This window comes from Chroicocephalus ridibundus, chromosome 7 (genome assembly GCF_963924245.1).
Source record: "Chroicocephalus ridibundus chromosome 7, bChrRid1.1, whole genome shotgun sequence".
NCBI classification, from domain to species: Eukaryota; Metazoa; Chordata; class Aves; order Charadriiformes; family Laridae; genus Chroicocephalus; species Chroicocephalus ridibundus.
Window position 1 is genome coordinate 24,097,962 of NC_086290.1, and position 21,049 is coordinate 24,119,010.

The window sequence follows — 21,049 nt, forward strand, 5'->3', positions numbered from 1 at the left end:
ATGTATGGAGACCACCAACATGAGCCAGCGGGTGAACGTTATCCTGCAGGCAGTGCAGCAGGAGGGGAGCATGGAAACTGCACTGGAAATGGTCATCTTTGGCAGAAAAAAGAGGTGGCCTGTAGACATGGTGGATCCCAGGACTTGGTGCCCCGTAGACATGGTGGATCCCAGGACTTGGTGCCCCCCTGCACATGGTGGCTAACGAGCACCGTGGCCCGTAAGCATAGTGAGCTGTGAGCACAGTGACATTTGGGGCACAGTGGCCTCCCCGGGCACAGCGTCCCTTTGGGCACGGTGGCCCAGGGGCACAGCAGCTCTCTGGGCAGGGTGGCCCGTGGGCACGGTGTTTCCTAGGATTTGGTGGCTCCCTGGGGGCGGTGACCCTCTGGGCACGGTGGTCCCTGCCCACGGGGACGGTGACCCTCCGGGCACGGTGCCGGCTGTCCCCTGCGCACACGCTGACCCTGGGACCGGGGGCTCGGCTCCACCATTCCCCGGCCGGTGCGTCGCCGGGGGCCGGTCCGAGGTGCCCGGGGGGGGCGGGGAAGGGGCCGGGGGCCGCCCCGCCGCCCTCCTCCTGAAACCCCGCCCCCGGGCGCGCCCGCCTGCTGCCCCAGCGCCCGCCGCCCGCTCCGCGCCCGCCCGGTGCTCGGCGCTGCCGGCGGGATGTACGCCGGGAGGAAGAGGAAGAAGCCGGTGCCGAAGAGGTGGGTGCAGCGGGGGAAGGGGGTGGGTGTCGGGCGTGCTCCGGGGAGGGTGTTTCCTCCGGTAACAGCCGGGGGCGGCAGCTTTGCAGCCGGTGGGGAGGTGGAGGAAGCTGAGGCAGGTGTGTGGGTCGGGGCGGGGGGGACAGAAAACCAGTCTGTGAGAGCCAAACTGGTTATGGGAAGCCGCATTAAGCTGCTCTGATGAGGGCATTGAAGAAGCAAAAGAGGTAGGGAGACGTATGCTCGGGCGGCTCTGTTTTAATTAGGGTTAATTGGAGCTAATGCTTCGTAGGCTCTGGCATGCTGGAGGAAAAATAAAAATCCCACTTATGATTGTCCTGCATCCCCAGTGTTCCTGTGAGGAAGCTGGTTGGGGAGTTTGAGATGCTCAGCTGTCCTCTTGTTTGAGTTGCGGGCTGGCCTATGCTTCAGTCCCTGCACAAATCAAATGTACAGCAATTGTTATTTACCGAAAGATCCCCTATTCCTCAATAATTAATTAACATGATGCTCAATAGCTGTTTCATAATGCTTCCACAATGTGTCGCTGGAGTTTCCTGACTTTGGGACCCCCATGCCTCCCCCCATACCTGCTCTGAAGTCACATCAGCCTGTTGACCTCAGGTTACCAGGTGTATAGGAAATAAAGGTATATATATATTTTTGGGAGTCACTCAGGGGAGACAGATGAGCTGAGACTAAACCTGGGATGGAGGAGGGAACTTCAATGTTATAAACGTATGGTGAGATGCTAAGCTGAGCCCAAGCCTGGGATGAAGAAGGGAGCACCAACGTTGTGGATCTATAGTGAGAAGGTGAGCCAGAGCCTGTCTTGGGTGTTCATTAGGGAGTCTTAAAGAAGTGCGAAGATGCCAAGCATAGTTGCCCTGCCTCAAACCTTTCTCCTGCTCACCCTTGAGTGGTAATTCCAGCCCCATGGTGGGGGTGGTGTGGCCAGACTGAAGGTTTCAGCTGGATTTGTGTGGCTCAGGGTGTGGGAGAAGGTGGGTTTTTTGTAGCAGAGGAGACTTTGATCCCTGGTACTGCAGGGAATCAGGAGAGATTATTTTCTTCTTTGACTGGGCAGGTCTTGCAGCAGGGTCCAGTTGGGAGCTGTGGGATGCGCAGCCAGATAGGTGGGGAGAGCAGGATAGGGTTAGGAGTTCTCTAGTCCCTCTGCAGTTTGCTCAGGGCTTTTTACTTATTAAAAAAAATAAAAATAATAAAAATTAGGAGACAGTATGTCAGCCCAGGCAGCCTCAGCTGTTGTTAATAGGTAATAACCCTTAGTATTTGCCAGCTTGCAAAAGTGGTGAACTTCCTGCTGGGATCCTTGTTCAAAGGGCAGCTGGGGAAAAACGCCACTGCAGCAGCAGCACAGCCTTTGCCCCGCTCGGAGCAGAGCTCTCCCTGCTGCTCTGCTCTGTCTCGTCCACACCAGGATCAGCAGCTTTTCTCAGTGGCTTCTTTGTGAACTTTGTGGCACGGCTGCGCTGAGCCTTGCACTGTATCTGTTTCTTAAGACTGCTACGCTTAGGGCTCCTGCAATCAGCATGGGGGCTCAGGCCTCTGTAAATTGCCTTTTCCTTGCCTGTCGCGTGGGTCTTGAGCTGCTTTGTTGAACGCCAGGGTTTATGTTCAGGTGGCAGCTCTCCCTGGGACAGCCTCTCTTGGTGCCCGGGGCTGGCAGAGATGCCAGAGCTTTTGCCCTGCAGCATGGAGGGAAACAGCCCTCAGGGCAGGGAATTTAAACAGCTTTTAAACATCTAGACCAAGCCTCACTGTTTCTGAGGGTGGGGTGGCGGGGAAGTGTTACCTGCAGTTCTGGCCTCTGCAGATTCTCTGTGGCCGATGATGTGGTTGTGCTGAAGCCAATGCCTTTCCTTTGGTAAGTGTGTGTGTGATGGGGGCTGGCAGTTTTCCTGGCTCCTCTCCTGGGAGATTCATAACTGCCTGGTAGAGAGTGAACAGATTTGTCGGTGGTGAGCACCGGGAAGCTATTTCCCTGTGGTATCCCTACAGCTGGAGCCTCTGGCCCTGGGAGCTCCTGGGCACAGGGTGCGGCATTTGCCCATGGAAATGGGCTGCCAAAAGAGCTGCCTGGCATCACCAGAGCCAATTTACTCTTCCTCGTCCCTCCTCTCAAGGGTGGCCATGAAGCACCCTGTGTGCTGCAGCTGGGGACATACAGGGACAGAGATGCTGGAGTGTGCTCCTTTAGCCTTCTGGTGCTTCGCTGCTGGCTGTGTCACTCCACGTGTCCCAGCCAGAGCATCGTCAGTGCTTGGCCAGACTATCCAAGAGATCCTTTTACACCTCTGTGTTTTACCTGCTCCCATATAGAGCAGCGCTTCTTGCTCATCTCCAGTCTCTTTTTCTCCTCTTTCTGGCTGTTTGTGGGCTAGATTTGTGTAGTGAGTGGGCAGAAGACTTTTTCTTAAAAGGGTATCTGAGGAAACTCAGGATAATTTTCTTCACCTATCTTTTTTTTTTTTAATCAGACACAGAGTAATTTTTTTCCTTCCTGATGAGTGACTGTGATTTCAAAAGTGTTTAAGCCGCTGGCTAATGGAGTACATAAAAGCATCAGTGCCAGTGTGCCTTGCCCCGCCTGTATGGATAAGTTTGGTGATGAGTTGTACCCGACCTCTCTGAGAAGCAGGGTACATCCCTCCTCATGTTTATGTTACAAAACAGCATGATTGAACTTCTTGATTGAACTTCATGATTCTATGAACTTCTACAGAGAAATGCTCCAATTTTCCATCTGTGCTGGGAAGCCCCTTTGGTAGCTCTCTGCAATGACAAGTCAACAAGTGTCTCGCTGCATTTCGTTTAATGCTCATTTCCTCCCTTGTCACACACGTGAGCAGTCCTGCCAGATGAGATTTGAGAGTGGTAATAGAGGGGAGAGCTTAAATTGCTGCTAAGCACTGGCAGATCCTGTTACCCGAAGGGGCTTTATGAAGCAAGGATGCCTGCAGAGAGGGAGTTTATGGTTAGACAAATTACATCAAAACAGTATGGGTCACATGTTGGGGGATGCAATCTAAAATACAGAGTGGGGGCCTGGAGGGGTTTTTTTCAAGGCAGAATTCAAACTGGCATTAGAAATCAAAGGAGACAAGGTGACATCCAAGACTTGAAGTCATTAACTAACCTCTTACTGCTGTGGCTGTGACTTCAGTTGCAGCTTGTGTGGTAACTGCAGCTGATGGAGACAGGTCCCCATGTGAGCTTAAGACAGACCAGAGCTGCTCTTGTGGCCCCTACTCCTCCTGCAGACTGAGAGTTGGTCTCAGAGCCCAAGTTTGGTGTCAGATATTGTTTTTTGTTGGAAATGCCTGTCGGAAAGGATCAGAAATCAGAAGAAAACAAATTTTTAAAATCTACTGTTTTCTAAGTGCTGTTTCCTAAACCAACCTATGTAGTGTCTCTTTGTCCAAGTGCTGTCATTGGCTTTCATGTGTGTTTTCTTTTTGTAATATTACTAAGCAAAGCAATGGATTCAGGCTCTGAGCAGTCAGAGGAAACTCAGAAGCTAACTGAAATAAATTCAAATAAACAAATGGTTTTGGACCTTCCCACTTTCCATTCTTGCTGTTAGTTAGTGTGCTCATTGCCAAGGTCCTGAGCAAGTAGAACAGCTATCTGAATCCTCTGAGCAACTCAAGGTAGTGCTTGCCATGGGTGAGGACCTCACATGGAGCATGGCCAGGAAGAGACCTGCTGCGTAGGAAGGGTATGGGATGAGGAAGAAGAGGGGAAGGGTATGCAAAGCAGAGTGTGGGTGGAAAAGTAACCAGACCTCCAAGAGATGTTCTGATGGCTTGTAGGTCTCTGCCCTCGCTGTCCCTTTCCCTGCCAGCGTTTGGTGGTGGAAGCAAGGATGAGAGCAAGGCTGTAGTATCCAGCTGAGCTCTCTCAGCCAGGCTGCACATTAAGGGGCCCCACACTTCAGCTGGAGAACATCAGGCCTGAGTCTGCGTAAGGAGGCCAGCTGGGATAACCATGTCTCCTCCATGTGGGCTTGCTGGAGCTTGCTCTTGCTGCCGCATGGGCTTACCTTGGCCACCTGATGTTTTACTGCTGTTGTGGCTGCACTAAAGTCAACACTGGGTTTGGAAAGAGCCTGATGGACAGGACAGTTTGATTAAACTCTCTTTTGCCTCTTCCAGCCCCAAACCGCCACCCCCTGAGGGTGTGAAGTCCAACCCCTCCAAGCGGCATAGAGACAGACTCAACCAGGAGCTGAACAAGCTGACTGGCTTGCTACCTTTCCCTGAAGATGTACGCATCAGGCTTGATAAACTCTCTGTTCTCCGACTGGCTGTTGGATACATGAAGCTGAAGAGCTACTTGGCGGGTGAGTGTTGGTGTTGGTATTGTGAGGGGTGAAAAAGTTCCTGGGGTCAATCCCCACTGCACAGCTCGCTTCCCACCCCCGGAGCCACGTTTGCCTTGGGATAGAGAGTTCTGTGTCCTGAAGACAGGATGGTGATGAGTTGTGGTATTAGACCCTTGTTAAAGCCTCAGATCTTTAGCTGAGGTACTGGAAAACTGGGCAAGAAAGAGCCATATCTCCAGAAATGTGGCGGAGTTGGCAATAGCTGCTGAGAGATGCTGTTTTCAAGGGATATCTACTCCTCAGGCCTCTTCCTGCAATGACACCAATTTTTAATCCATGTCCTCTCTGGAAGGGGGATGCTGCACACCCAAATCTAATACTCCTCAGTCAGTTATGGGTGGTTGGTGTCTCAGAAAAGCAACACCCTTAGGAAAGTGAAACCACCTGGCTGGGTTTTGGAAACTTGGGTCACAGAGGCGGACAGCAGGCAGGCAAGTGATTCAGGAGAGGTTGTGGGAGTGTTGGGAGTAGAGGAGCCTGGCCCCGTTTCTTTTGTGGGGGTTCTCTGGCAGAGAAACAGCACCTTGGGTTGAGGGGGAGCAGCTTGGGTGCCTGCCTAGCAGCTGAGACCTCCTGCAAAGTTTCACCATCTACTTCTCATTAGCAACCGTACTACCCCTCCTTTATGTCCCAAAACCCTCTGGTGTCCCGTTCCCACCAGTCTGTGGTGAAGGGGCCAATAGATAAAACAGTGTGTCTTGCTGAACAGCAACATTTCCCTCATGTAACTGAACTGCAGTTTATAATTAAATTAAATCAAAAATCCCTGCAATCTGTGGGCTGCTGTCTCTACTGGGCAGGTGGGGTAGGAAATGTTGCACGGGGCTGCTCTGCTTGTTGAGGTTGGCAAGCGAAACAAGGCTGTTCCCAAGGCCCTTGTTTGGTTTGGCATCTTGTTAGCTTATTTTTCTCCCCTTTCTTCCTTGGGGGAGGGGGAAGGGGGTGTGTTTATGGAGGGGTGTCTCATACATTGGTGGTTTACTGCTGTGCTTGCCACCCTGGCCCTGCTGGGCTCAGCTGTGGTGGGTCTATTATACTTCTCTAATGAGCGTTCCCAGGAGACTGAGGGTGATGCCTCATACCCAGAGACCCCGGTTTGTATTTGTGGGATGGAGGGTTGAGCTGATGCGCCTGGAAAGCCAATCTCCTTGCGTTTGCCCCTCCACAGCCCTGCCACTGTGGAGACCCCGGTACAGGGCAGTAACCATAGCAGGAGAGCAACTGTGGCTGGACGTTGCTGCTATTTCGCTTCTGCTCTTGGCAACAGGGTCTTTCTAATGTATTTCTCCCTGATGTGCATGTAGCTCCCTTCCTCCTGCTCACAGGTCACAGCAGCGATTGCCCTCTGGCTTTCCAGCAGTCAGTATATCTGAGATAGTTACTGCTGGTGAAAATACTCGTGCTGGGGGTTCCAGAGTTTTTCTGCAGACCTTGACTTTGGGCAGTAAGGATCCCTTGTACACACCACACATCATCCATGAGCCTTTATGAGCATTAAAAATACTGCAAAGAAGAGGCCAGCTGAGCTACACTGGGTGCACAGACCTGCTGGCTGCCCTCAGAAATTTTGTACTGATGTGCTCGCACCATACCCTGCTGAGGAACCTCTCCCCAAGCCCAGGAGTTGTGGACAGTTCAGCTCTTACTCCTGAAGCTATAGTTCACACATGGTGCTGCAATGGTGGGATCTCTCCAGCAGAGCTGGTTTCTTGGGTGGGAAACAGAGCAGCTCCCTCCTGTTCCTCTGACTCCCATCCACGGGGCAGTGCTGGAGCATCACATCACTGTGCTACCTCTGCAAAGGATTTGAGGGTGGCTGGCAGGCCACCAAGTGTGGCTGTGACTGTGAGAGTCCCTCGTCCTTGCCCAGGAGATGCCAACTGCTTGACCCCAGGTGCTGGCCTGACCTCTCTTGTGGTGTTAGCTGTTCCCCAAGCACCTCTGGCACATCTTTCTAAGTGCTGCTGAAGGGTTTGCTGAGCCTGTGCTTGTACTAGCTGACTGTGGCTGGGTCAGAAGGGCTGTGACCCAGGAGGTCCTTCCTGGGAGCAGGACCCCAAAGGACATGATGGGGGTGCGAAGGGGCGCCTTGTTGTGGAGGGGAAATGTCTTGTGCTGGCTGCCTTTGCACAGGAGAGGGGGTGATTGCTGCATGCATAGCATTGGATGCACTTTGTATGCTGTTGGGCTCCTAAAGGCAAGGTTGGACTAAGAGCAAGGCTTGCTGAGTGCCTCTTCCTCCATTGTCTGCTTTTTGGGCAGCAAACCTGGGAAACAGGATTCTCTCCCTGCCTATCCGTGAGATGCAGGGTGGGTAGCTGGGTAAGCAGCATAATGCCATGACAGCAAGATGCGATGATCTGAGGATGCAACAGGTCCTTCCATCCAAGCCGGTGCTAGCATAGCATTAACCCACATCGCTTTCTCCACTGACGTTCAAGAAAAGGCAGTGATCAGCCCCTGCTTGCCGGTGGGGTTGGACTCTGCAGCGCCCAGCATGTATGTGGGTTGATGCAGCAGTTAAGAGGGAAAATATGGGTGCAGAGCCTGGCTGGGGGGTTAGTCACCATGCCTGTGAGTCACTGTGCTCCCCTGCCTGCCGGCAGCACATGAACTGCTGGCTACAGTGCAAATAAAGCCTGAAAGGCTGCCAAGGATTGCTTTCATAACCCACTTCTAAAAGCAGTTGCTGAAATGCCACGGAGCAGTGCTGGAGGGCTGGGGTGACTCCGGCAGCTGGGGGAGGCACGGACTGGTGTGTGTGCCTGGCATGGCATGGAGCAGGGTCAGGACATCCAGACAAGCCTGCGTTTCATCTCCAGTGCCTTGGGCTTGATGGAATGGATGATAGAGAAGGTAGAGCATGTGCAGAACAGCAAGCCATAAGCATCTTTCTATACTTAAAGGCTCCTATCACATCTTCCCCCCCTCCAGACAAAATAAACTTGGCTCCCTTAGCTTTTGCCCCATGCCAGGTTTGTAACCTGTCCCTCGGGGGCTCTCCTGGGGCCCTCTCCAGCTGGGGATGCCAGTCCCCAGGAGGTGACCCCTGTGCCAAGCTCTCCAGCTGGGACTCCTGCCTCTGAGCAGGAGCAGTTCCTGCTGGATGCGCTCACCATGTGCTTCCCAGCACGAGAGCTGCTTCAGAAAAGCAATCATCATTGCATGGATTCATGTTCAGTGGCAGCCTCGTCCACTTCTTGGAGACCTGTTCTACCAGGCCAATTACTCCCATTTAGCCGCTGCGCCTTTGATTTCCAGCCCCCCCTTGCTGTGCCTGTGTCTGCCCTGAAGTTCATCTTGTTTGACTTCAGATCATCCCACCGATTCATCAAAGTTTACCTCAGTTCAAGCCCTGCCTGATGAAGACCCCTGTCGTCTGCAAGTCATGGCAGCCTGTTCATGGTATATCATGTCAGGCATTGCAGGGGGAGATGATGAAAGCCCTTGTGCTGTGCTTTCTGGTTCAGTTTTGCTGGCACAGAATCACACAGAATGGCAGGGGTTGGAAGGGACCTCTGGAGATCATCTGGTCCAACCCCCTGCCAGAGCAGGGTCACCCAGAGCAGGTGATGCAGGAACGCGTCCAGGCGGGTTTGGAATGTCTCCGGAGAGGGACACACCACCTCCCTGGGCAGCCTGTGCCAGGGCTCTGCCACCCTCAGAGTAAAGAAGTTCCTTCTTATGTTTAGGTGGAACTTCCTATGTTCAGGTTTGTGCCTGTTATCTCTTGTCCTGTCACTGGGCACCACTGAAAAGAGCCTGGCCCCATCCTCCTGACACCCACCCTTTCAGTATTTATAAGTGTTGATAAGATCCCCCCCTCAGCTGTCTTTTTTCCAGACTGAAAAGACCCAAATCCCTCAGCCTTTCTTCATAAGAGAGATGTTCCAGTCCCCTAATCATCTTGGTAGCCCTTTGCTGTCCCCTCTCCAGCAGTTCCCTGTCTTGAACCCAAGTTCCCCTCTTGAACTGGGGAGCCTAGAACTGGACCCAGAACTCCAGATACGGCCTCACCAGGGCTGAGCAGAGGGGGAGGATGACCTTCCTCGTCTGCTTTCTGCTTCATGCAGGCTCCTCTCCTGCAGCATGAGTGTGTGGCATTGCCTGGCAAGCGTCCCTGTCCTCTGCTGCCTCAACATCTCTCTGTCGGCAGCCCAAGCCCATTGCCTCATCTCCAGGCAGCTTTAATCGGTGCCATATTGATAGAGTTCCTCTTTTCAAGCATTTCCATTGAGTTCTGGGCACTTGCCCTTTCTCCTAGGCAAAGCATTAATAGAGTCTGTGTGGTTATAACCAGTCCAGCAGGGAGGAGGATGCTGGTGGGTGACCCTGGGCATATGTTGGCCTGGCCCGTGTCACAGGTTAAAAGTAAACGTCCCATGTACTGCTAGAGATGGTTCTTGCAAGAAATGTGTCGTGTGCCAAAAAGCACATACAAGGCTCTGCCTCATCTTGGCTTTGTGTCTTTGGAGCAGATATTCAAGTCTTCGGGGCAGGAGGTAGACTGATTGTTGCAAAACACAGGAGGAATTAACTGCTGCCCACCATTTGGTGTCCTTCTGCTAGCTCTCCCTCCCTGCTTTGCCTCCCATACAGCCTGATGCCTGGTGGTGCTTCTGGGAGTCGAGACAAACCAAACTGGGTTTGGCTTTTTGTTGCTGGTGGTGGATTTCTTGGCTATTATTATTATTATTGTTATTGTTATTTCAAATGGCTGGGGAGAGACTGGTAGGAGGTGAGATGGACAATGCTTCTTCTGAACAATCCTCTGGTCCTCCCTGATGCGTCTGCATCACTGGTATTTCCTCCTGCTGCCCCTGATACAACTTTTGCTGGTTTGGAAACTATCTCAGGAAGACCAGTAGAGGTGACAGGTCTTCAGCTGGTTTCTTGGGGGTTGTGGAAGGGTCCACATACCTTCCTCTCCAGATAGAGAGGACTACACTGTCCTGAAGACCATTCAACACCTGCTCGAGGCATTGGGGAAACTTCACTGTCATGTGAGCTGGCCAGGCTTTGCGCTGGTGTCCAGAAGTTTGGTTTGGCCATACTAGGTTTGCAGGTAGGGTGAGCTTGTCCAACTGCAGCCCTTGGTTGGAGCTGCCATGTTATCCCATTCTGATCTGCTGCCTGGCCACCTGGAGCAAGAAAACCAGCACATGGCCTTCCCTGGACAGCTTCAGAGACCTGTGTAGGTCCAGCATGGAGGTTTTGCTGATAATATCCCAGGAATTTCAGGTTTTCCTGGAGCCCTCACCTCTGACACCAGCAGACAGGGCTGCAGTAACCATCAGGCTCACAAAAATGCATGCGACGTTTGTGATGCTGGCCCAGGTCAATATAAATCTGCCACACAGATGCCACAAAGAAGCAGCAACTGGTGGAGAAGGATCTGGTTCAGAAATGTTTTGTAAGACCTCCTCTAAGCAGGACAGAAATGGTATCAACTTCTGTGGATGGACTGAAAGCTCAGCAAGGATGGTCAGTGTTTTCTGACAAGCTGTACAGCTTTTCTGATCACGTGCTATTTTGGGGGTTGACTACTCTTCGTGGAAAAAATGACCAATTCCTGGTGTTTCCATCGGTTTGCCCCTCAGACCGAGCATGGCTCTCATTTTGCGGGGTTGTTGCAGGGCAGTGACTCACTGGATCATATTTAAATCTGCTTTACTTTTAATGAGAAACCAGAAAAACTTGCAGTTTTCTGGAAATGACAAGCTTCAGGCATTGGGAGGAAAGCTCTTGAAGCTCCATGCCTGCATGGGCTCGTTTGGGGCATACACGCATCTGCTGTAACTTGTCTGTCCCCTGGTGCAAGTGCTGTGGGTGATAAACGGCTCTCTTCTGCCCGGTATCATAGTATTCCCTGTGCAAATTAAAAAAATAAATGGAAATTTGGCATGCAAGTTTGGCATTGGGTGTTCAGGGAAATCATGTGGATTGGCTGTGCTTGTCAGCTCCTGAACCGCTCCTTCCCCTGGGGTCGGGTGGAACTGGATTTTGAGATCAGTTGCTAAAATCTCATCATTTTTTAGCCAAACTGTTCTACAGTAGGAAAGCCAGCAGGATTTGTTGCACCACTCTCCTAGGAGTAGCATGGCGGTATCAGAAACCACTGCTGATGAAGCTGAAGGCAGCACTGTCTCAGGCTTGGCGTATGGAAGGTGTGTATCTCAAGCCATGGTGGCCCTCGGGTGATGCATGCAGTGTGCCAGCAGGACAGTGGTGACTATGTCCCCTGGGTCTGACTCTTCCCCATAGTCAGGAGGAGGAATAGACCCAGAAGTCCAGATTTCCCTTTTGCTTTGCAGCATGAACTTGTCACCAGCTTGTGGCTGATGCACCACTGGGGGAACAGCTTGCCCTGTGTGGTTGGCCATACCTCAGATAGGGACCTGCAGTAGTTGAGCAGCCATGTGTTCACTCTTCTCCTGAACTAGATGAAGCACCTCTATGTTCCCTGGGTCAGAGCTGGTTTTGAGCATCAGGAAAGTTTAAATCTTGCCTAAGACTTATATGGATAAAACATGGCAAAGTGGAGTTTCAGGGCTTGGTCTCTTCCAAGCTTTGATCATCAGATCCAGCCTTTGAGTACTGGTAGATGGCAATGACGACTCTGGTGCTGTCAAAACCTGCTTTAAAGGCACTTAAAGGTTTTGTCACTTATAAAACAATGGCTGAACCCCACTGCCAGACCAGCACTGAGCTTTGGTCTGCGAACCGATTTGCAGAGGTTGCTAGAGGGACTTATGTCTGATGGTCTCACAGGTAAATCTGGAGTGACTTTGCTGATCCCTGTCTCTTTGAGACTGAGTGCCTAAGGAGAAAAGCTTGCCTCTGTGTTCACAGTGCTGCTGGCAGCCATGATGCTCTAGGCTCTGTATGGTGTGAGATCTCATGAAAGCTTGGATGGATTTGTTTAGTGCTGAGTGGCTTGGAAAACCTCCAGCTAGCTGGAGATCTGTGCTGGGGTTCATTTCCTAGGGTTTGTGTAACAAAAGAAGCAGATGCTGGGGGTTACGGATGTGGCTCTGTCAAGGATGAGCGGAGCAAGAAAATGGGGCTTAAAATGCTCTGCAAGGTGGACAGCACGTGCTTAGGGCACATGCTGCCATGCCCACTTCCTAGATGAAGGTCACCCAGGTGGTGAGGTTTGCAATAGAGACAACCAGTGGAAAAGCCCCTCATGTACAAGAGGGTTTTGGAGGTTGGCAAAGCTTGAGATGACTACCAGCTCATAACAAATGGCAAATAGTGGGGTACCTCCCTGTAACTCACTGGCCCACACGCAGCCCAGTGTCAGCCTGAGGCAGGAGATGCCATTTTCCAAGTGTGGTTTTTTTTTTTTTGAGAATGTGTGGTCCACACATGTGTCCTTGTTCTGTTTCATCTCCTGCCAAACCTCCACCTCACCAGGAGAGTGTTCTGCAGGGGCTGTGACCCAGCTGGCACATGGCAAGCCAGTCTTCTTTGCAGGCATTGCTTGGTACTTTGCGAGCACAGCTGGAGACCTAGAGGTATGCCTACAAGGTTATTGGGTATTTTCGCTTGGTGGAGAGAAGTGGTTATGGCTGCAGGTAGGAGCTGCCCAGGTGGGACCAGCTTCAGGGGCTGTTCTTCATGCTGGTGCTCTAGAGGTGGCAGGTCACAGGCTGTGAGGAGTCATCAGTGTTGCAGCTGACATTTATATATGTGGACGTGTTTTTGTACTGCGCCCATATTGCAACCATATGGTTGCAATGTATTTAGCATGAACCTGGGGAAGGTCTTGTATGATGCAGCCTTTCCACTGGGCACCTAGGGCTCTCCAGACAGCCATGGTGGCATCTTCTGCTTGGCCTGTGCTGAGCAAGAGCTCATCAAGAGCACAGGTCCAAGTGGTCCTGGCAGCCACCTTTCAGCCATGATGACAGCCTCTTAGCTCCACAGCAGGGCCTAAACCTGTTTGCATGCAAGCGTTTGAGCTTTGGTAGGTCCCAGTGCAGAGATGGATCCCACAAGGATGTCCTCAGTGGCACGGTCCTGCCGCCACCAGCAACTGGAGTCCTGATGGGTCTGCATTCACCTGCCCATGGAGGAGTGTAGGATGAATCCTCCTAGGTCTGTGCTTCCCACCAGCAGTCTCAGACATTTGCTGTCCCTGCACTAGTGCAGTTAGGAAGGTTAGATCCAAGATCTCCATCTGCCATCTGTGCCAGGGACTGCTCATGGTCCTGAGAGACCTGCTCTGGCTGACCCTGCTCGAGCAGGGAGCTGGACTGGGAGATCTCACCAGTTCCCTTCCCACCTCTGCTGCTGTGCGACTCTGCAGTGCTCTGCTGCGGGGCAGCTGACAGCAGGTTTCCCTGGCTAATCTCGCTGCAGTCAGCATTAGATTAGCTTTTTTTTTTTATCCATCATCTTGTTGTTTGCTGTTACTGTGGGCCAGAGCTGCAGGTGTCTGGACCTGAAGTAACTGATGCAGTGGAGGGAGTCAAGCTTAAATCCCTCCTCAGGCAAGATCCTGCAGGACTGTGCGGGAGCATTTGCAGCAGCGGCAGGTTGGAGGGGTTGGCATGGGCTTCAGGGCTGCCAGCACTCCCCAGGGCATTTCTGTGCTCCTTGGAAAAATGCTGGGTGACTTTTTCTAATAGGTTTATAATCTGTGGTTTTGGCATTTGCCTGTTTTACTTGGATGGTATATGAGCCTGCTCTGCCTGGCACGGTGCCTTTCTTAAACGGCTGAGGCAAAGGTTGGTGCTAATTTGATGGAGTTTGGGATTGGGTCCAAGAGGAAAACGATGTGCATGGCTTGGTGTTGCTGGAAGAGCTGGGAGTTCCTAGTTCCCGGATGCCAGGCATCTCTGGAGTCTGTTCAAAGAGAAATGCTTGCCATGGGTGAGTTCTGTCATCTCCCACTAGTGTAACTCTGTCCATGAGAGCAGAACTGACTCCAGGTTTTTTTTTTTACCAGTAACATTTTTTTTTCAGTGACAAAACTATGCCAGAGGCAAGGGACGTGTTAGCCTCCATGGCTACTTTGCTGTGTTTTCCTTTGTGAATGTGATGAACAAAGAGTGAAGAGATTAGATTGCTTTGCAACCCTTTCTTGTGCTTGAGGTCTTTCCTCCACGTTGCAGGGCCTAAAAACCTCCCTGCAGAGGCAAGAAAGCTAACCCTCAGGGATGCTCTTGGGGGTGAACAGGACACATCCTGATTCATTAATGCTGAAAACGTTACTGATCCTGGCTGACGTCTGCCCTGGCTTCCTTTTGAATGAAAGCTTTCCAGTCTGTGGGGATCACACCAGCAGCGGAAAGCCTTCTCCAGTGCTCTGGCTGGTGTAGGGGTTCAGGACAGAGATGGATTTTTCCCTCCTGTCTTAGAGCCTATTGGTGTGTAAAGTTTACCCCAGCACTTTGAAAATACAAACGGCCACCAAATTGCTTCAGCAAATGACTGGAATTTGTCCAGAAACCACTTTTGTCGTGGTCTTTTTAATCGTGCATTAATTCCTGTTAATTCTCAAAGATGCATAGCAAGAGTCTGAAAAAACTAGTCACAAACAGCAAATGTGTATCATCCTTGTATCTAAAGTTATTTCTTTTACTGTGGATGTATTGCAGCTTGTATACACATTGGACCTATTTCTTTTAATCCTACTAACTTCGTGGTCTCAGCTGCTTCATGTGGAAGTGAGTCTCAATGTGTAAGGGTCCATTACAATGAATATCTTAAACAGGGGGTGAATTAGCTTTTAATATGGCTTGTCACCTGCTTTTTCCTGCCTTATAGGAGACAGGGCTCTTCTGTTCTTCCTGCCATCAGTTATTTTCAGTGCATCTTCGCCATCAGCCCCTTGGAGACATGATTTCAGCAGGCTGAGGGACCCAGGGCTCTCAGTGGGTTTCAGGGGATGGCATCTCTCTATCAGGTAGCCTGCTCTCCTGGGATAGAGAACCCTGGCTGTGAGTCCTCCCGGCTCCTGGTAGTGCCGGCTCCAGCTTGACCTTGCCGCAAGCTCCACTCCAGAGTTGCAGCACATCCTGGAGATGTTCTCTGCATCACCTTCACCCAGCTGGGTCAGGGAGCCAGTGGGAGGGGAGCAAGGCTCCAAGCCACCATCCCAAGTCATTGGGAGACAGAGCCAGCGTTGCCTGTCATGGGGTGATCATTCTGCAAGTTGTTTCTGGTGAATGTGTGTTTATGTGCTGGTGAAATTCCCCGGAGACTAATAACTTGTCTCAAGTAAATGGAGGATGTTTCAGGGGAGATTCCTCCCTCCCATGAGATTACCTGTGTTGCAGATGGGGTGGGTTTTTTGCTGCCCTTTGATTAAAAGGATATTTATTTTTTTCCTTTCCAAGTCAAGAAGTGACTGGGAATAGCCTCTGTACCCCTGGTGGGTATATGGACTGGAGTCCTCTATCTGGATGTGCTCAGGCGTCTCTTGGGATTGCTCCCAGTCCCTGGGGTTCTTGGCAATTTGAGTGAGGATGAGTTCAGAGACCTGTTTGGAGGGGGAGAGCCACAGGCACTCTTTGTTTCTCACTTGTTGTTTGAGGAGGACACACAGTCATGACATGTTTGAACATGAAGAGGGTCACCACCTGAAAAATGGGCACAGGAAGTCTCCAGATCATCTAGACCACTGAGGAATGGCAGTAGCCTCTGAGAGCAACCTCAGCCCAGTCTGTCTGCTGGATGCTCACTCACTCCAGTGCTGGCCATCCCCAGCAGGGTGGCTGTCTCTTGAAGCAGAGAAGCCATCTGCAAGAACAAGACTTAGCTGCAGGTGTTGAAGTGATGATGAAAGTAAAGGGAACTCATGTCACACATTGCTGGATTATTTTGGTGAGAGAGCACCGTGTGTCTTGCCTCACACGCTTGCCTCAGCATCTCCTTGGCCTCTGGCTATGGATGGTAAGGACTGGGCTGGATGTGAACACCAGCTGCTCTACACCATCAATATTTAGAAGCACCAGTTACAATCCCATGCTCGGCAGTTAGGACCTTGCAACCCTAGTGCAGTGATGCTTGGTGGCAAAGCATCTTTTTGGGTTTCCTGGCCTCTGTCTGTGCTCCAGGCCTTCTCACCAAGCCAGGTCATCATAGTGCGTCCTATGGGAGATAGGTTCTGCGGGATTTTCTGGTAAGCTGTGCAGAAACGGACCGCTCTGTGTTTGAGAGTAGGGAAAGCAGCATCTCTGATGGGAGATTAAAAGCCTCTTGCTAGGTGGAGAGTTGAAAGGAATAATTTTTCTGGAAAGCACAAAGTGAGCAAATAGGTGTTTCATGTCTTTGCAGTTCTCCCTGCAGATGCTGCTGGTGGACGCTGGGAGAGAGCTGGAGACCATGTGCTCTTGGGTTATGCATCCTCTCAAAATGCTCTCTGCCCTTTTGGAGCTTTATTTTGGAAGAACTCTGTTTCTCTTTGAATTCCCCTGCCAGCTTGCCTCATTTCAATGCTTTAGAGAGGAGCCAGCCCTTCAAAAGAATTCAAGTTTGAGAAGAGAATTGATGTTTCATTTTGAAACTATTCTGCTCCATCATGTGCAAATTGAAGCCATACCCATGGCCCAGATGGGCTTTGGTTGTTTTTCCTTGGGGATCACTTGGCAATCGTGCGAGGAGACTTTTTGCATGGTGACTGCCTCAAACCTGCCTTTTGAAACTCCTGGGGACATGCATTTCCTTGACTGGTGAGCAAACTGAGCACAGGGATGGCTCTTCTGGCCTTGAACCTCAACCTTTCCTAGAGGTGTTGTGTCCCCTGGCCCAGCTGATCCACCTCTTGCTGATTTGGGAAATACCTATGCAGAGGATGGTCCCCTGCAGAAATGGGAATGTGAGCTTATGTGGGGGGCAGGGAGCAATGCGGATTTGTGGCATGGGCTAAGCTGACCCCCAGGGGAGCTGTCACGGAGGAGAAGACATGTCCCATGGGAGTTGCTCACAAGCTGGGCTTTCCTCCAGCAAGTCAGGGTGCAGGATGGAAAGGGCGGAAGATGCAACTGCTGCCTGAGCATCTCCCAGAAGCACTCAAGGTTTGGGGGAGGCTGAAGTAGCCCAGTTCTACCAGCAATAGAGATGGAGGCTAATTGTGCTTAATAGGCTCAGAGCATCCTCTCCACTTTTATTTAAACCTGTGTGGCTTCTCTGTGTCACCTTATGCAAGACCTTCAGCTCTCTATCGCTAACCATGTGCCTGGTTACTGAAAGCCTGCGTGGGTGGGTGCTTGTTGTCACGCAGGCTCCATGTGTAAATAGATGTGAGCAATGTTTTGTCCTCAGACTGGTTTTTAATACAAATATGCAGGTCTGTCAGTGAAAATGCTTTTGCATATTGATGGCTTGATGAAAAACAAAATGTCTCATATCAGCAGTTTCCTGGTGAAACTTTTTTTAGGTTTGGAATTATTTTGGCTTTGAACTCAGTGCTACCGGGGGGGGGCAGGGGGGAAACAGACCTTTAAAACCTTTCAACGGTGAGGTGAGAGTTTCTACAACGGAGAAAATGAAATGTGTGGTCAGACCTGGGGTGGTTTGGGATTTTTCCTTACTTCCTATCTTTCCCTCAAATTAGGAAGAGTTTTTCCCTTTGGATCCAGTTGGCAAAAAACCTGCCTTGAAAATTGCCCTTTCGTTGGAAGCTGTTTGGACTGAGTTTTTCCAAGGATAATTCCCCAGGAGATGAAGTACTGCACTGGGGATGTCCTCAGGACCTGCTGTCCTCGTTCCTGTTCCTGAACAACCGGCTTTCTGTGTCCCATGATTCTCGAGATCCTGTGACCAGGGCAGGAGGTTTCGTGTTGGCTGCACCCACGGGTGTTGTCTTGAAGGCATCTAGTGAGGAAGTGTGAGGCAGCGTGTTAGTCAGCCCGGGGAGGTCATTGCAGTGAGTGCTGGGAGCCCGGAGCTGCTCATTGGGAGTGCTGTGGCCACCAACTCTCCGATCTGCTTCCGAGCAGCCAAAGGCAGAAGAGAGAAAAATTATGGGTGCTTTGGTGGTTTGGGAAGGTTTGCGACTGTCTTTCGTCAGCCCTGAAGGACAGGAAAGCAGATACTGTGGCACTGGGGCGGCTTGAAGCCAACTCCAGCTCTACCAGGCCCTAACCTGAAGACTTCTCACTGTGTTGGGTGGTCCAGAAATGATCACCTCCCCTCTATCCTTTGCATCACTGCCTCAGACCTTGATAGAAGTGAGGTTTCCTAGAAATGGGACCAAGCAGGGGGTATTATCTCTCGGAGGAAGTGTTGAGAAGTTGGAGGTGGCTCTGTAAAGGGTCTCTGCTCCAGCTCCCACTAGTACCATCTTCCTCTGAGCTGGGTCCACGTGCATTGGGTAGCACAGTGCGGCCGTGCACAAGCAGCACTGGGGTGGGGAGGAGGAGGGAGAGGCTCCTGGCTTGCCCCTTCCATGCTGATTTCTTCCCCTCTCAGTCACAGCTGCAGCTACAGATGTTGGCGACTGCATGCTGGATCAGCCCAGAGCGCTGTGTGGGAGTGGACAGACGGACCTGCAGGTTGACAAGCTGTTTCCCGAGGGGGAATTGCTGCTCCAGGTATCGTGCCATACCTCAATCGTTCGGGGTCTTCCCTTGGCTCCCACCATCCCCCAGGCAGCTTGTCCCTGTCTGCTGATCCACATAGAAGATATGGGGCATGTGGTCCCATCTGTGGAGCAAGAGGAGGCCCTGCCTTGCCAGGAGCTGCTTTGCAGACACTGCACTTTGGGACAGGGACCGGTGACGCTGCCTGGCTGGGATGGGTCCCTGTCCTCACTGTTCCTCCCCTGTTTACCGCCCCTTTGGTTACACCACAGCGGCTCTGTAGGGGCTGTACCATGATCTGCCACCGTTGAACAGAGCAGGGCTCAGGGGGGTGGTTGTGTCCTCGCAAAGGCGTCAGGTGATGTCTGTGCCCGTAGCTTGCAGGTCTTAGCTGTCACTGAGCCCAAAGCTGGCATTTTTCCTCGAGACCCGCTGCAGCTCATGGACCCAATGTGCACAAGCTCATCCATCCTAACCAAGAGGTGCAGGGGCATTGTACAGCGATGTAGAGAACGATCCCCAATTAGTCTCTGAGGTGGTGGATTCCTTGTGTTGTAGCAAATGCTAAGAGGAGAATGGTGATAGCTGCAGGATAAAACACCCGCCAGGAACTGTTTGCCCTACCTGGGGCATTGAGTGAGCTCCCTAGGAACGTGCCTGGGATGCAAAAAGTCCGGGTTCCATTTGTAGGCTGTTGCGGGGGAGGAAAGAAGGGAAGATGGGTCTTGGAAGACAGTGGTGGACCAAATCAGTGGGTGGTGGGAGATTTGCTTTGTAGGAAGACCAGTGTGTACCTAATGATACAGCTCTCAATGAACTTCAGAGAAGAAGGAGCTGGTGAATCAGCTGGCCGGAATGCTGTTTGTTTGGCTGCAATTTAAAAATGTAAGCTGGGAGGAAATGGGATAGAAAGGGCCGATGGAAAGGCTGGTTGCTGAGTAAACATCTGGGCACATCAACTTAAAACGTGCTGCTCCTTGGGGTGGCAGGGCAAGTCTGTGTGAGACCTTCTACCTTTCCATGGCTGTGTTCCTGACATTGCGTGTGTCTCTGCTTTCTGGGCCTTGAATCCTCTTCTCCCTTCTTCCAGGTCTCCAAACACTAGCAGACGGATGCTTGGCTCTCCTTAAAGTCTGACTCTGGTGCTTTCAACCCTGCTCCTGCACAGCCTTACATGCAATGCCAGCTGTTATGGACAGGCAGGCGGGTGCGAGCAGAGCCCTGGCAAGAGCCCCCTCCTGCAGTGGATTTTTCTGAGGCTGTGACTTCTGGCAATGAAGCCTGGACCACATGGAGTCTCCCATGTGGCCTTCGCTCCCAGGAGCAGTCTCAGCTGGCTGCAAGTGTGATAGTCACGCAGGAACAGCTGGAATAATGTGATAGCCAGGAGGGGAGCCAGCGGTTGCCCCAGTTCCATGATGGAGCTGCTCCCAAGTGCTCTCTGGGGGTTTGAGCTGGACCATATGATGGCAATTTGTTGAGCCACCAGAGCATTGGCAACCATGGGTGATTGAAGGCATCTGGAGATCTTAGGAGGTGTTAATGTGACAGAAATCCCCCAGCTGAGCTGCCTGATGTTCCCCCCCCCCCCCCCCCAAAGAGCATTTTAGTCAGATACTGTAATTTGCAGAAAACTCTGACTCAGGGTCCCTTGGGGGCCTGTAGCCCACAAAGGAAAGGGACCGGTTCTGCTGCAAGCTGGATCTGTACAGTATCAGGCAACACGCTCATTCCAGAGGCCTTTCAAATAACCCAAGTTACTAAAAAAAGGCAGTCCACGCAAGCCTCAGTGTTGCTGTAAATGGGGAAGTGCATGAGCTCTGTCAGCCAGCTGCTCCTGCCCCCTCTTTCCATGGGGGAAGAGGGTGAGTGGAGCTAAAGGAGCAGCCAGACCCTTCTCTCCAGCCTGGTGTCACGCAAACGGCACGTCTCCGTGTTTCCCTGCAGGGGCAGCTCAGCGTGGCCCAGCTGGGCAGCAAGGGCAGAGTCTGTATTTGTGGCAGGTCCCATCCTGATGCTTATGAGACCCGCTGAGACTTCTGCCCACATCTTGGTTAAACCCCAACTTCCACTTAGGGTTTTCTTTTCCTAATTTCTCTCCTTTCATTCACTAATAAATTAAAACTATTACAGACAAGAGCAGGAGGCAGGAATTACTATCTAGTGCTGTGCTTTTCTGGATCTTCATCTTGCCTCTTTTTCTGGGTATTCATTTGGTGCATGAGCTCCCCTCCCGCCACCCTACCTACGGTCTGTTTTTTTGAATAGTTTCTCTAATTTGGCATGGGTTTGGCCTTTTCAAGCAAGGAGCTAACAGTTTGGTATGGATTTAGCTGCAAACCATACGTATCTAATTGCAGAGTGCAAGGCAAGAAGTTGGAAGATTGTATGAGCAC

The 21,049-nt window shown here is 51.5% G+C and overlaps 1 protein-coding gene across 1 annotated transcript in view; it reads left to right on the forward strand.

The window, feature by feature from the left end:
* Nucleotides 1-621: 621 nt before the first annotated feature.
* Nucleotides 622-21,049, forward strand: part of LOC134518784 (aryl hydrocarbon receptor-like) — a 29,835-nt gene continuing 9,407 nt past the window's right edge. The window contains exons 1-3 of the mRNA XM_063341988.1: nucleotides 622-710; nucleotides 4,889-5,076; nucleotides 18,544-18,665. Of these exons, the coding sequence (XP_063198058.1) occupies nucleotides 670-710; nucleotides 4,889-5,076; nucleotides 18,544-18,665 (351 nt within the window). The 5' untranslated portion in view covers nucleotides 622-669. The remainder of the gene's footprint in view (nucleotides 711-4,888; nucleotides 5,077-18,543; nucleotides 18,666-21,049) is intronic.